Source organism: Zootermopsis nevadensis, unplaced genomic scaffold (genome assembly GCF_977971745.1).
Source record: "Zootermopsis nevadensis isolate Lab colony 2312 unplaced genomic scaffold, Znev_1.0 Znev_ptg000009l, whole genome shotgun sequence".
Taxonomy (NCBI): Eukaryota; Metazoa; Arthropoda; class Insecta; order Blattodea; family Termopsidae; genus Zootermopsis; species Zootermopsis nevadensis.
The window spans coordinates 6,206,646-6,222,518 of NW_028259141.1; the positions used below are offsets into that span (position 1 = coordinate 6,206,646).

The window sequence follows — 15,873 nt, forward strand, 5'->3', positions numbered from 1 at the left end:
TGTTGCATTTTATATTTAATTAATTGTATTGTGTGACATTTCAAAGGCAAGAAAGTTCTTATTTCAAGAGACTTTTATTTTTTCTGTGGCCCTTGAGATACATCATGTTGTTATAGAATGCAAATAGTTGTGATATGTACTTAAAATAAGATATATTAATTTCTGTAATGTGCTGCAAAATCTCATTGTCAGTAGACACGAGAAAACCCACGTTTACACAGATTTAAATGTTCCTCCATCAGCAGTGTGGGATTTCTTGCTTTTCTGATTTATTGAATCATATTTTATACATATTTCCCCTATGAAGTGCTTGATATCTTTTGCAGTCACATTTTTAAACATGTGCTTAAACTCAAAAAGTACTGAAGATTTCCGTCTTCTGGGTTGTTACGCTGTGTAGTCTGGTCGATGTTAACATCAACCAGACTACACAGCGCAACAACCCAGAAGACGGAAATCTTCATACTCACCGCTGTGAAAACCTCAAATCTTACATTCAAAAAATACTATTTATCCACTAAATTAGTTGATATTCTAGTGATTTCCACAAAATAACTGTGGCAATTTACGATACGCTGTTTCTTTATCCAGGTGGTCGCTAATGCTGTGGCTGCATTGTCTGAAATAAATGAGGCTAGCACAAGTGGATCACCCCTCGTTGAAATGAATTCCCAGACAATCAACAAACTGCTGACAGCTCTGAATGAATGTACAGAATGGGGCCAGATATTCATATTAGATTCATTAGCAAACTACAGTCCTAAGGATGACAGAGAGGCACAAAGGTATATTTCTGATTATTTTCCTAAAACTACTAGCATTCAAACTCAATTTCACTGAAGTTGTGTTGTTTAAAAGTAAAGCTTTCATACTACACGATATGGATGTGCTTGCAGGGTGAGAAGGTATAGTTCCTATTCATTCTTTATTGTGGCACTATATGGGGGGGGGGGGGGGGGGGGGTGAGTGAGTGGTCAGCATCATGCCCTGGCCACACTTTACCCTTGAGGAAAGGACACCTGGTTCCCATGGCTGGATAGGTCCCACTGGTCTGGATGCCGAGGCCAGGAGAAAAATTCTTTGTTAATGCAGGGGATCAAACCTTGGTTATCCTGTCTTTAGTCACAGTACTGACTGAGTTATTCTGGCTCTTGTCATGTTATATTAGCAAGCCTTAATCCATACTAAAAGATGATCTGGAATATAGAAAAAGTTAGCAGGGTTAAGGAGTGTTAACATGAAATATAATATCTTATTTATATGAATATAAACATCACTTTTTTCCCAAATTTCAATTCCCTAAAATTAATGCACAGCTTATAATTGGAATATTATGGTGGTGCGCCATAACCGCGCAGTCTGAGGCATCATGCTTCGAACTGGTGATACAGAATGTGCGCTGGTTCGAGTCTCAGGGAAAGAAATTTCTCATGAGATTTACGACTGGTGTATGGGACCGGTGCCAACCCAGCATCGTGAGGAAATTGGGGAGCTACAATGGGTAGCGTAATCCGGTCATGAAAACTAGCAATGGCTGGGGGTTCATCGTGCTGACCACATATCACCCTCTATCTGGTTGGATGATTGTTCACCTCTGCTTAGGCATGTGAACGTGAGGCCAGCAACCAGCTAGTCGGCTTTGGCTTTCAGAGGACTGTTACGCCACGGATTATTAGTAAAATTATTGGCAGTAGTTTCTTTCCACTGAAAGTTTGTATAATTTGATGCTATGTAATGTTTAGGTTGAAACAAAACAGGTAAATAATTTAAAAAATAAACATGAGGTTTTGTGTCTTTGCTTTTGTTTGTAGCATTTGTGAAAGAATCACTCCTCGCCTGGCACATGCCAATGCTGCGGTGGTACTGTCTGCTGTAAAAGTGTTAATGAAACTGATGGAGATGCTGCCTGCGGACTCTGACTTTGTAACAACTTTAACTAAGAAGCTAGCTCCACCCCTTGTTACTCTCTTATCTTCAGAACCTGAGGCAAGTTACTGGTCATCTCAGATTTATATGTACTGATTTTAGTATTCACATTGTTTTCACCTGGCCTCAATAAGTACATCTATCTATAAAATCTTCTCGGGCAATCAGGCGTGTCAACTGGTTACCGTAGTAAACCGACGTTTCGGGAACCAACTCTGTCCCCATCATCAGGGTTCTGACGTCAGAACCCTGATGATGGGGACAGAGTTGGTTCCCGAAATGTTAGTATACTACAGTAACAAGTTGATGCGGCTGATTGCCCGAGAAGATTTTATTGATTGTACTCGCTATACCTCCACTCACCCTAAGCGCCTTTATGGAACGTAGCAGGAAAAACTTTACTTTACTTTTTCTCGCCACGAAAGTCTCAAATCCCATAAGTTCATCTATCATTAGAAATATTTATCCCAGAATGATGATTCTTGTAACATAGTTGCTGTCATAAAATCAGATATTTCAAGGTTATGGCAAAATTTTAATGTTGTGTTACCAGCTGTGGAGACAACTTCAGTGGACATTATCCATTACAATTGTTGACACTCCATTATTCATCACAGATATTGATCCTTTTTCCAGATATAATTAATGAAGTCACTTTTAAAAATAAAAATTGGTCATTTTTGAGAAAAATTGATGAATTTTAATTTGTACGTCATGTAAAGTAGGGTTTATACTTGACCAATATAAACCAAAATTAAATTTACTTGATAATGGTTAATGTAGACTCCAATGCCAAATTTCATGCAAATCCATATGGTAATTTTAGATGTGAATATTGCAGATGGACAAACACATTTATTTTATACACTTTGTGTAAACCATATTATTGTAATTCATGTAAGAATAATATGAGCAGGCAAGTTAATGAAATATTTTCTGTCATAGTATAAGTGTTCCAAACTTATTACATGTATATTCTAAGCACCTTTCGTGGCATTGGATGGCTTAAGTGATGTGTTTAAGTTTTATATTTTTTTTCAACCTTTGTTGCAGGTACAGTATGTGGCCCTTCGCAACATCAATCTTATTGTTCAGAAGCGACCAGACATCCTTAAACATGAGATGAAGGTGTTCTTTGTCAAATACAATGATCCCATATATGTAAAACTTGAAAAGCTGGACATCATGATTCGTCTTGCATCTCAAGCTAACATTGCACAAGTCCTTTCGGAACTTAAAGAGTGAGTTGTTAGTTTTCTGTATGAACATTTGTTTTATTACCGTAGTTCTTAACAGCCTGCAGCATCGTTTACATCGACGTTTCTGGTATTACAAGATGAAGTAACACCATTATTAAGGATTTTAGAAAAATCTTTTTGACAGTATTTAATATATCACAAACATTCTAAAGCATACACAGAAGACATTGTGTAGTGGATCTCAATTCATGTTGATCTAAAACCTGTTTCCTTTTTTAAACACGTTTATAATTTTAAAAAGTTAAGTGTGATTTTGAAACTTCTTTCCAGGTATGCTACAGAAGTAGATGTGGACTTTGTACGCAAAGCTGTACGAGCCATTGGTAGATGTGCTATTAAAGTTGAACAGTCAGCAGAACGATGTGTGTCCACACTTCTAGATCTCATTCAAACAAAGGTTTGTACACTGTTTGTGTATGTATCCTTGTGTTAAGTTTGAGATACAAAAGTGTTACATTTTCTAGGTCATAATATGATATGGTGTAGAACAGTGGTCCCCAACCTTTTTGTGCCTACGGGCACATTTGAGAGTTTATGAGATTGTGGCACAATTAACAAAGTCAAATTTTATTTTCTCTGGACAAATAAGATATGGACAACAAATAATACACAAAACAACACGACATTTAATGATACAAGAAACCGTGCAATCAAAAATACGTAGTTTTATAAGTACAATTATTATTACTCAAGTCAGAAGTTACTGTGATGTTTGGTGCTGCATTTCATCGGCCAGTTTTTCAAATTTGGGAGTGTAGGATGATGTTGCTGCTCGCAAACAATCGTCGAGATCTGTGCTTTGATTTCATAATGTTCATGGTTGAACGGCCTTCATTATTCAGTATAACCTCTTTCCGTAACAACGCGGGAACCCAAAAAGAGCCATGGCGCCCATGGGCACCGCGTTGGGGACCACTGGTGTAGAACATGTTGATGCCACGTAGGTAGGTAGGTACATAGAAGCACATTTAATGCCAGGCTCTTAAATTCAGGCATTTAAAGAATAGGGTTGATGTGTTGCACATATGAAAAAGAAAACAAAAGGTTTGTAAAAAAAAAACTTTGCTTTGGTATTAATATACTGCAATGGTGCAGAGTGTAATTGTATGTAGCAGCCTATGGTATTCATAGGAACTGCTTATGCACCACTCAAAAGTGTTTGACAGATCAGGAAAACCAGTGAAAAGAGTGTGAACTGCTACATGTCCAGGTAGTAGGTACTCCAGGTGGAGGCATCGCTCTGTGTTGTTAGAACCTAAATAATGTAATGAACCATGAAAGAGACTTAAATGTATGGGAGCAGGTAAATGCATTCTTCAGGAAAATGGAAGTGTGTTGGAGTTCTGAGGGCTTAAAAGACAGACAGTGGTCTGAAAAGATTGTTTAAAATTTGGCATGCTTTCATTTTTACATCATTTTAAAGTATATGAAAGTTAATTCAATTCTAAAGGGTTCTGACGATGGTGTGTTACACTTAAAATTAGTTACTATCTGGGCGTTTTCCATCATCTGTCAGATAGATAGAGACTAGCTTTGTCTGATGGACCCAACTGAGTAGGTACCTCTCGCCTGAAGACGGAAACAGAGCCAGTTTCCGAAACGTCGTGGTTTCTTCTTTTAAACAAGGACGATGGAAAAAGTTTAGACAATTAATAGTTGTAAGTGTATGAAAGTTCATCTCTTTTGATGTTTAGGTAAACTATGTTGTACAAGAAGCTATTGTGGTGATCAAGGACATATTCCGCAAATATCCCAACAAGTATGAGAGCATAATCTCTACACTTTGTGAGAATCTGGATACTCTTGATGAACCTGAGGCCAGGTAAGATATAAAATACTTGTGGTGGTGTTATATGATGTAGTTATGATGGTTTTGTCTTTTATGTGTAATAAATGGAAGAGGTGGCTAATACATTCAGTAAAATTGTCGCTCAACAGACTGGAAGGGTATAATATTTATATGCATGAAAACATTAGAAACAAACTAGAATTTGTTTTGTGTGAGGTGTAAGAGATTCTGCCCCTCCATGTTAAACAGTTGTTACTGAGATTTCAGGTTCTTATGGTCATAAGTATGAAGATGACTGTCCTCTGAGATATTACTCTCAAGGGAATGTCGGCAATTTGATCGATCTTGCAGTGAAACTAGGATAAATAGAATTGTTATATATATTTACTATAGTTTTTGCTATATTTTGTAGGGCATCAATGATATGGATTATTGGAGAATATGCGGAACGAATTGATAATGCTGATGAACTCTTGGAGAGCTTCTTAGAAGGTTTCCATGATGAAAACACACAAGTTCAGCTCCAGCTGCTTACAGCCATTGTCAAATTATTTCTGAAGAGACCAACAGATACACAGGAGTTGGTTCAGCAAGTGCTCAGTTTGGCAACTCAGGACTCTGACAACCCAGACTTGCGTGACCGAGGCTTCATTTATTGGCGCCTTCTTTCCACTGATCCAGCAGCTGCTAAGGAAGTTGTTCTGGCAGAGAAACCTTTGATCTCTGAGGAGACAGATCTTTTGGAACCGACGCTACTTGATGAGCTCATATGTCATATATCTAGTCTTGCTTCTGTGTATCATAAACCACCCAATGCTTTTGTGGAAGGAAGAGGTGCAGGGGTGCGAAAAATGTTGCCAGCCAGGTAAATTACCTTATACCACTGATGAAGAGTTCAACATCGTGAGCATGGCCTGTCCGCTTACTGTATGCACTGTGCATCGATTAGGTTTTCATTGCCAGCTATTTTGATGGTAACAGTGCTTGTCACAGTATATGTACATGGGCATTGACACGTTCAAAAGAGGCCAAGCAAGTATCGATGAATTTACAGTTTTCATTCTTGTAAGACTCAATCAGTATATGTGACAGTTTGTTACATTATTTTTCATCCTGTGAAATCTCTCAAAACAGCATATTAGTGTTAAATATGTATTTTTCGCAAAACAGTTGTTTCTTAATATATAATGGAATCATCTCATATCATGTTTAAGTGGCAGAAACGTGAAGTTTGACAGAAGTATTATTTTACCACCCTGAACGTTATTGAAGACATACTGCGTGAAATGAAACTGAATTTTTTGCTGCTTCCTGCTTGCTGTTACGTTCATATATGCCCCACTACCTGTATGTCCTATATGATTAAAGAATATGTTACACTTGTGTATTCTAGAGCTGGTTCTCAAGAGACAGTACTGGAGACTGCCACTGGGGTGAGTGACCAGCCAGCAGTAATCCCTGCTCAAGATTCCCTTATTGGTGATCTACTCAGCATGGACATAAGTGCTCCGACTGTTCCAGTTCCAGCCGCAACTAGTGTATTTTCGCCACCTCCCGTTGACCTTCTGGGTGGAGGTCTCGACAGTTTGGTTGGTTTTGTACTGATCTTCTTAACCCTTTGACGATATGCATACAAATTTGTGCGTAAAGAGTAGAACTCATGCATCATTTACTTATTTTGTTTCGGTTACTATGTACATGAAATAGGTATGTTTTATTCGTTTTAGGGTGTCTGTCATCTTTGGTTAGTTCAGTTATTTGTAGGATTTTCCAGTCAAGAAACAGATCGGCCAAAAATGGTAGTTGTAGCCATGGCAGTACAGTAGGGCCCCGCTTTACGGCGCTCCGCTTTACGGCGATTCGCTAATACGGCGCTCAACAGCTGAGTCAGAGAAGTGCGTCCGGCGCCATTTTCTCGTCGCTGATTCAGTCTGTTTACAGCTTTTGTGCGCTCCGCGTCTCTCTGTATTTCTGGCAATTTTTTTAGTTATTACAAACTGTATATTTATATAATATTTTTGTGTTACTACAGTGTAATTACAATGGCGTCAAAGGGTAGTAGCGATAAAAAGAGGAGTCGTAAGCCTCTTACTTTAAATGCCACGTTAGAGATGATTAAACTTCGTGAACAAGGCATGTCTATGGCTTCCAAACCATCACCAAAATGAATAAGATTCGTTGAAGAGTCAGATGATGAAGATGCGCCATCTCCTTCATCCTTCCTACTATAAGCATATCAATTTTCAAATTTATATTCACCAATCACTATAAGCTGAGGACAATGTGTGTATTACTGATATTCATTTAACTTTCATATCATTTTCTTAGGCCTAGCGCTATTGTGCACTTACTATATGATAGTGTAACATCTTATTAGGCTTTGATATGCATTTGCAAGTGAAATAAGGCAAAGATCCGCTTTTCGGCGATTTTCGCTTTACGGCGGGGGTCTGGTCCCTAACCCGCCGTATAAGCGGTGCCCTACTGTATAAAGGGAAGATGTGTATCTTCCCACTCTAAGAAATGTGTAAACTTTGTACTACTTTTTAATTATGTTATGAAGATCACATATTGTAATGTTATTGCAGTACTTTAGAAATGTGAAAAACCTCACAGCCTAGTGTCTGCCAGTCCTTACAAATAAGGAGTAAATGAGTCGTAGCATCTGTAATGGAAGAGTGAAACAAATTTTCGTACAGCTTGGTGGAGATGTTGCTGCATCAGGAGCTGGTGGGGCAGCCCCTGTGTCTCAGTCAACTACAGGACTTCTTGGAGACATCTTTGGATTCTCAGCTACTCCTACATCATACTCACCTCCCAAGTCTAATTGGCTACCTGCTGAAAAAGGCAAAGGACTAGACGTATGGGGAACATTCTCGCGAAGGTACGCATTGCACCTTACTTGGAGCTAACATTTAAAATCCATTATGATGTTCATTTAAGAGGCAAAGAACAGTGGAAATTCTGATGTAGAAATAAGAAAATACATTATGTCTGTAGGTTAACTTTGATGCATGTTCTCTTACTTTCTAAACTGTATTGATACTTTTACATCTGTGTTGATCGTAAATTCACAGAAGTGGTCAGATTCAGATGGACTTCACATTCACCAACAAGGCCATGCAGGCAATGGCTGGGTTTGCTATTCAGCTGAATAAGAACAGGTAAGTATCTGCATTGTACATATTTCACACTTTTTTAAACTCTTCTGTAATAAGCAAAGTTCATGTTATGCATGGTTTCATTTCAGTTTTGGCCTGACACCTAACTCCGCCTTGCAGGTGATGACGCCACTGCTTCCTAGCATGTCACATGAATGTTCATTGCCATTGGCAACCACAGGTGCCATCCAACGTATGGAGCCTCTTAACAACCTCCAGGTATTACAGCATTATGCCATTGGAGACTACGCCACATTAATACTTTTTAATTTCCTACAATCAATAATGCCAATGTGACAAATGCTCAAACTTCCAAGGTGGGACAAAGATCTTCTGTGATGTCATTACCCGTCATTCTCCATCTGTCAGTAGGAATATGAACCATTTCTTTTGCCATTTATCAGTGGCAGTGTGAACTATTTGATGTTATGCAAATAGATTTTGGCAAAACACGCATCTGTGGAACTTTTGTATACTCTTCCAAGTACACATTCCCAGTCTTAATTAACCAAATACAGTATCACCATTACACTTCTGATCCAAGGTAATATTAAACTGTTGAACTAGCCAAAAAAGGAAACAATATTTTACAAAAAGATTGTGTAATATGTGACCCAGAAATTTTTGGACTGATCTTTGTTAGTTTTGGAGAACAGCAGACAAGTGGAAACTCAGGAAAACTTCATTCTCCATTCAGATGTTGTATGAACTCATACACTGTGAAAATGAAAGGTAAATTAAAATGCTGTTCTAAATTTCAGACACACACATGCACAAAATGTTTCATAATTGGTGCAAACCTTTAAAAGATATATTACCATATTTAATTTCATGACTCAGTGTCACTTCTACCTCACAAGATTGTTCACTTGCCATGCTGAAGGAAATTAAAAATGTTTACAGTTGTTGGCCTTGAATTCATTCATTGCTTTATTCACATCAAAATTTGTGAAAATCTCTCGGCTGACTAATGAGTTCAGACATGTAGACAACATGGTGATTACAAATTTTATATTTTCCTTAAAAAAGGAAGACAGGCTAAAAATGTGAGAAATTTTAATAACTTATATTGCATTAACTTCTGTTCCCATTACTGTGATCTAGATATTCTAGAATTGTTTTACATTACAGTGTTTATTTAGTGTATGCCGCTTTTTTCAATACAGGTAGCTATCAAGAACAACATTGATGTATTCTACTTTGCTTGCCAAGTCCCAATGAATGTTTTCTTTACTGAAGATGGGCAGATGGACAAACGAGTTTTTCTAGCTACTTGGAAGGATATTCCTGCACAAAATGAAGTTCAGTACACATTGGCTAATATTCAATGCAGTGCAGGTATTGTTCTCAATATAAATCAGTCAGTAATATGCTACTATAAAACTCTGAAGAATTAGTAATATTCTGAAATGGCAAGAGTTTAATTCAATTCTAAAGGGTTCTTTTGACGATGGTGGATTACACTTAAAATTATTCATTGTCTGAACTTTTTCCATCACCCCTGGTGGAAACTGGTTGTTTCCGTCTTCAGGCGAGAGGTACCTCAGTTGGGTCTGTCAGATAGAGCTAGTCTCCATCACTGGACAGAGCCAGTTTCCAAAACATCGTGGTTCTTTTAAACAAGCCAACGGAAAGAGTCCATACAATGGATAATTTTAAGAGGAGGAGTTTAATTTATTTAAAGTGACCATGAATTTGAGTACAAGTAGTGTGATTTATTATATATAAAAGTGAACCTCTTGTCTATGAATATGGAAAATTGTGTTTCTGCAAATGTGAAGTGTAAATGAGTCTGTGTGTCAAGCGACAAAACACATTCAGTAGGAGTTTGGTCCTGGAGATTGTAAATGTAGCCTGGGATAATTAATTATGATATCTTGGAATTCTATTGCAAGTTTATTTATTTTTTTACTGTGTACAGAGTAGTTTGGTATTTTCTGTTGCTAGACATACAAACTCCACATTTATTAACTGTTCATTGATTTCTTATTTCAAATAGATGCTGTAGTGCAGAAGATGCAACAGAATAATGTATTCACAATCGCAAAACGTAATGTAGAGGGCCAGGATATGCTGTACCAGTCTCTGAAGCTAACAAATGGAATCTGGGTTCTAAACGAACTAAAAATTCAGCCTGGCAATCCAAATATTACGGTAAGTTGACAGTCTTGTATGTGCTGACTGCAGAGTTTAGGAACTTTCAGATTACAAGGTGAAAAAAATTAATATACTTGTTTGTATGCAACATGTCTAGTTTTTTTAGTATCCAGTCTGGAAAAACTTGTTTAAGAACACGTCATTGTAAAAACATCTGAATTATTCATGTGTTGAGTCTCATACCACTTTATCATTTTATGTAACACAGTGAAGCAAAAGTATCTATGGTAGCAGAACCCAAAAGGTTCAACACTCCTAATTACCAATATTTGCTTTTGGACATAACCCTGAGCCAGATTCGTCTACCTCTGTCCTCATAATTTTTTCTTTTCCCCCCAAGATTGATCTTGATATCATGTTCCAATTCCTCGGTCTTCTGAATAGCTACTTTTCAAGAGGCTTCTATGTCATTTTCTGTCCTCATTTTAGTTACATTTTTCTCTTTGTGGCTAATCCATGCTTTATCCATAGAGTTACTTATTTTGTCATCATAAAAATAAAAATGTTCTTCCTGTGTATGACTCCAGTGGGATAAAATTTGAAGATTTCTGTCTTCTGGGTTGTTGCGCTGTGTAGTCTGGTCGATGTCCACCAACGTTTCGGAGGTCATACTGCCTCCGTCATCAGGGTGATGATGACGGAGGCAGTATGACCTCTGAAACGTTGGTAACCATCGACCAGACTACACACCGCAACAACCCAGAAGACAGAAATCTTCATACTCACCGCTGTGAAAACCTCAAATCTTACGGGATAAAATTTGTTGAATGGAGTTTGAAAAGTAGTATTTTGAGCATGAGTCCAAACTTGACAAAATTTGTATTTTCAGTTGCCATTGCTTGTGTGTCCAAGTCACACTTTGGAATGGATTTAAAAATCTGAAGGCCCTTTCAGTTTATAAACTAGTTGTACAGCTGACTGTAACTTGCTTGTAGATGACCTTGTTATGATTTAATCTTAATTTATGATATGCATGTTATTCTCTTGCCAGGAAACGTGTATTAGTACAAATGTTATGGTTTTAATTCATTTGTAATTATCATCATCATCTATGGTGCTTTGGCCTGTGACCTCCCCCATTTGTAATTATATATAAGTTTTTAAGTGTTAAATTATTTGAAGCAGCCTAAGATTATGAAAATGGGTATAACATAATATACTGATATGTTCTTTTGTAGCTGTCTTTGAAGTCCAGAGCCCTGGATGTGGCACCAGGTGTTTTCCAGTCATACGATGCAATTCTTCATGTTTAGAAAGTTCTAGATCTGTTAAATAATAGAAGTTTGAAAAACATAAAGTACATTCCCATGTGTAAAATATTAAATTGTAATAGTATTATTTTGTATGGACTTTCCCCTGCAAGTTATGAGTGTAAAATACTAATTCAAGTGTATAAAAGAAATATGTTGAATATTTGCATAGCAGTTTGTACCACGTGCCATTTTATTTTCATCAGAATATTTTGAAGCAGTACTGTAATTTTCACTTTTAATGTGATGTGTCCAATATTTTACTGAAATACTGCATATATATATATATATATATAGTTACAGAGCAACATTTATGTGTATTGATTGTGCTCAGGAGTGGTTTATCATAATGTATGATCAGTTGTTCCAATCTTGTATCTGGGTAACAATGCAGTATCAGATATATATATTGGTTTACTAGAGTGGTTGTAGCATATTTGAAGGTTCCAGCTGATCTTTCACCTGTAGGTACAGAAGAAAACCTTGCAAAGTTCAGGATAGCCAGTCTCTTTGTTGACTTTTGAATTGGGGGTTATTACTTTGTGGTATACCCCTAATTATGTGTACTTTGTCGAACATGAGTTGAACAGAATAATTGAATATGTAATGAGACTGCAATATGTACACGATAAAACAAGTTAGCCTTAACCCAGACACTTGCTATCCTTACTGAGGTTTGTCGTAGTTTTCATCATTATCTCCAAGAAAATGCCATGACAGTGCCTTAAATTAGGCCTTGACTGCTACCTTCCATATCCTTCCAATTCAATGTTCATTAGTCATCCTTTCATGTGAGTTACTGACGGCTGTGTTAAATAAATTACAAGTAAATAGTTAACAAGTTAGCTGAAGTGGTAACATCTTAAAATGGCTTGATTTTGAGAGTATATGGTTCAGATCTTTGTGTAATCACCTGCTAATAGGTCTTTCATAATTTCTTTCTACCTGTCAAGGAAAACACTGTGACTGGAATTATTAATATTTTATTCATCTTAAAACACTTTAATGTTGAGGTGGACTGAGACTATGCCTCTGTGGAAATGGACTGGTAATGGGCCAATTGTCCATCCCCCAGGAATTTGAGTGAATATGGACCAGATGTGCAATGATACCAACAGGGGAAAACTGAAGGGCTTGGAGAAAATCTTGTCCCAGTGCTATTTTGTCCATCAAAAACCCTATGTGACTGCCCTAAGCCTGCATATCCACAATGAGAATATAGCAACTAACTGAGCTATGGCATAGCCCCATCTCTTACACCTTATAAACCAGATATGTAAATGCTGTGTGTATCCCATGATAGATGAACCTGTTTTCCAAACATGATTTTAATCTCCAACTTCCTCTAACACAGCATGAGTAACAATTTATAAACTTAGTTACATATCACTTATGATTTTTGACGTAAATATGTCTATATGGAAGGGTCATTCAGCAAAAAATAGTAACGAAGATGTGTAAGATCCATATCAACAATGTGTAAATATGGACCGACAGCAATGGTTATGTTACCTAAGAAACTAGTTGTTACATATCTGTTTACTTAGCATTGTGTTACATTATTGCCATCAACAATCCGCTTTCGTTATCGCGGAAAGAGCTGAGCTGTGAATCGCTTGTAGAAGAAGTGCTTCGTAAAAACATATTAGAATATCACAAGTACTTTCTGATGTAAGAATTATTACATTACATTACAGAGTCGTATTTACGTCAGATTCTCCGGAACCGTGGTTCCACTGTCAACTTTCTTTCCTACCATAAATGTTAGCAAATATACTTTATATAAGTATGAACCATTGGATGTGTAGGTAATCTTGTAAATTTTTACAATGATAGTACATCTTCATGTGCCAGCAATTTTAAAAAAGCAAACAGTAAATGTGTGTATGTTTAGTTATCTTAATGGTCATTGTAATAATTTTAATTTGGAGTGAAAAATTATCAGAGTTCAGACTTGGAACAGTATCAGGATTTGTACACTATTGAATAATTACTATTACTGGATTTCTTGACAAAGTCTATCATCTGGTATTCTGAAAACATTCTGGGAAATGAATTTACTTCTGTCCTCAAGTGAAAAGGTGGGAAGTTGCTACTCAGTTGGGTTTGTTATAAAGAGCTAACCCCCCAATCAGTAGACATGGGTAATTATCAATTATTAGTTACAAAGTGGGCGAAATGTCTCAAGAAACACGGATCGAATTGTAAATATACAATTTTCCAACTTTCGGCACATAACTTATCCAGAGCAGAACTTTACTGAGGGATTAATGTTGCTAAAAATATAAAGCGATTGTGCGATGGGATCAGAACAAAACGGGGAAATAACCTTGTTGATATAAAAACAGTTTCAGTGTCTTACTTTCCTTAACCACCAGAAATGTTTTCGTAACTAAAATAATTTATTCTCGATTGCGTCTTTGATATGTTGTCTAGCACGCAGTGAATAAGTTATGCGGTTTGTGCGCAAACTTCAGCATGTTTCAGAGGTGTTTAACTTACATCAACACCCTGAAATTCTTATCGACCTTCCTCAATTATATAAAAGCTGGCAATATGAACTCTGATTACCGGGGCACACCATGTTATAATGCTACACTCAATGACGACTGATCACTGATTACGTTTGATGTATGTCATATCCGGTATGACGCAAATATTACGTCATTGAAGGCTTACTAATATTTGCGGCCATCTGTACTTCCAGATACGAATTACTAATCCTACCTGCTTGTTGCCAACTTATGATTGGCTAAATGAGTATATTCTTTTTTGTTAACAGTTAAAGTTGCCTTAAATATCGACTGAAGTTAACGTATTTTGTAATTTTCCTAGTCGCATCTCTTAACAAATTGTGGCTGTCAATTTAGGATGGAGGCTACATTGTAGATGTAACGTTTGATAATGGCGGTGATGTGAGTGGTAACACTTATCAAGCTTAACCGACGTTTTGCAGGCCGAGGCTTGGTTGTCTGTCCGACCCATGTGTAAATAATTTGAGGATGTTGATTAAGGAATAGTAAGTATGTTCAATTAAATTTAAATCTAAAGCGTGTTTAAAATTGAAATGAAGTTATACACTTGTGTTGCCAGTAGAAAATACACAAATTAATTAAGATATAGAATTAGAATGACAAGTTATGTAGTAGCCGGACTACATTGCCAAAAGGAAGGCTAATTAACTTGCATTATTTGCGACAAAATTAAGAAAATTACTGTTTCACTTAATACTACAGTTAATACGTCGCAGATACTGATTTAAATTATATATTTACTTGTGTACTTGCTATTTAAATTGTTGAGTCTGTAATAGATTTTATTCGTTTTGACAATTGTCATGCATGCAGTGATGAAGGTTTTACCAGAACTTTGGTCACTTTACTTTGTGTGTTAAATTTTAATTTCTCCTTGTTTGTTAAATTTTAATTTCTTTTCTTTTCAGCCGAGTCACACTACCCCTCACTGTGGAGGAGGTAAGTTTATATTTTATATAGCTTTTAGTCTTGGTATAATTATTTTTAATTTCACGTATTTGTTTACAGTTGCATATTTATCATATGCACTGTTATGATCATTGATTTAAAGGAAAAGCAAAGGGGTTTGTGAATTTCTGAATTTAAATTTATTTTAAGTTTGTAGTTCAGGTATTAGTATTGCTATCTAGGGGAATAGTTGAGTGGCTGCAGGTTCAGTATGTCCCTTACATACAACCTAAGTGCCCATGTTAATGGTATAGGACATTCAGTTGTAACATTACAACAGTCATAATCACTATTTTTGATTCAGAAGTGTGAATGGATAAATTGCCGAAGATGATTGTGTGGGAAATGGAGAGGAAAGGTGGCAAAATTGGATTCTAATCCTGTAATTCCTTGGTGCAGGGGTTCTCAAAATTTTTGTGCCTGGTACCCCTGGTGAAGCCAAAGTAAAGTCTAGTATCCCATGTAAAAGAAACTAAACATACACAACCTGCATTTGTATTGCAGATTGAAAAGAAAGTACGTAGTGCAGTTTGATTATATACATTTAAAATGAGGAAGGTATGAACTAATTTTAGGTTTTAGGAAGGGGAGGAATTTTCATATTGTTTGCTGAAAGCCAACAATCTCAATTTAATTTAACCAAAGATTTTATTGGTATATTTTTATACACCATTTTACTCTTGACATCTTAATAGTTATAAAAGTTAAAGGTTTTTAAACATTCTGTATTTGTGAATTTTAAGTTTTAGAAATTACTCCATATTGCATGCTACTGTAATAGTTTAGTTAAGGTTGAAGTTACATGAAGATGGCTGAATAAGGGTAAAATATGGCATGTTTCAGCATCAT

General features: G+C 36.6%; 2 protein-coding genes across 7 annotated transcripts in view; both read left to right on the forward strand.

Moving 5' to 3' along the window:
- Positions 1 to 11,964, forward strand: part of AP-1-2beta (adaptor protein complex 1/2, beta subunit) — a 29,364-nt gene extending 17,400 nt beyond the window's left edge. For all 3 annotated transcript variants that reach the window (XM_022062951.2, XM_022062950.2, XM_087345642.1), the window contains exons 5-17: positions 592 to 785; positions 1,812 to 1,986; positions 2,980 to 3,167; positions 3,456 to 3,582; positions 4,880 to 5,007; positions 5,387 to 5,839; positions 6,368 to 6,563; positions 7,674 to 7,858; positions 8,052 to 8,138; positions 8,225 to 8,354; positions 9,302 to 9,473; positions 10,135 to 10,289; positions 11,471 to 11,964. In XM_022062951.2, coding sequence (XP_021918643.1) covers positions 592 to 785; positions 1,812 to 1,986; positions 2,980 to 3,167; positions 3,456 to 3,582; positions 4,880 to 5,007; positions 5,387 to 5,839; positions 6,368 to 6,563; positions 7,674 to 7,858; positions 8,052 to 8,138; positions 8,225 to 8,354; positions 9,302 to 9,473; positions 10,135 to 10,289; positions 11,471 to 11,545 — 2,265 coding nt within the window. In that variant the 3' untranslated portion in view covers positions 11,546 to 11,964. The remainder of the gene's footprint in view (positions 1 to 591; positions 786 to 1,811; positions 1,987 to 2,979; positions 3,168 to 3,455; positions 3,583 to 4,879; positions 5,008 to 5,386; positions 5,840 to 6,367; positions 6,564 to 7,673; positions 7,859 to 8,051; positions 8,139 to 8,224; positions 8,355 to 9,301; positions 9,474 to 10,134; positions 10,290 to 11,470) is intronic.
- A 136-nt stretch (positions 11,965 to 12,100) lies between these two features.
- vib (phosphatidylinositol transfer protein vib) overlaps positions 12,101 to 15,873 on the forward strand; it is a 29,156-nt gene continuing 25,383 nt past the window's right edge. For 3 of the 4 annotated variants that reach the window (XM_022062922.2, XM_087345650.1, XM_022062923.2), the window contains exons 1-3: positions 12,101 to 13,213; positions 14,499 to 14,561; positions 14,985 to 15,015. In XM_022062922.2, the coding sequence (XP_021918614.1) occupies positions 13,212 to 13,213; positions 14,499 to 14,561; positions 14,985 to 15,015 (96 nt within the window). In that variant the 5' untranslated portion in view covers positions 12,101 to 13,211. Of the gene's footprint in view, positions 13,214 to 14,296; positions 14,562 to 14,984; positions 15,016 to 15,873 lie in introns of those variants that run through there. The other variant, XM_087345649.1, reaches the window with a different exon arrangement.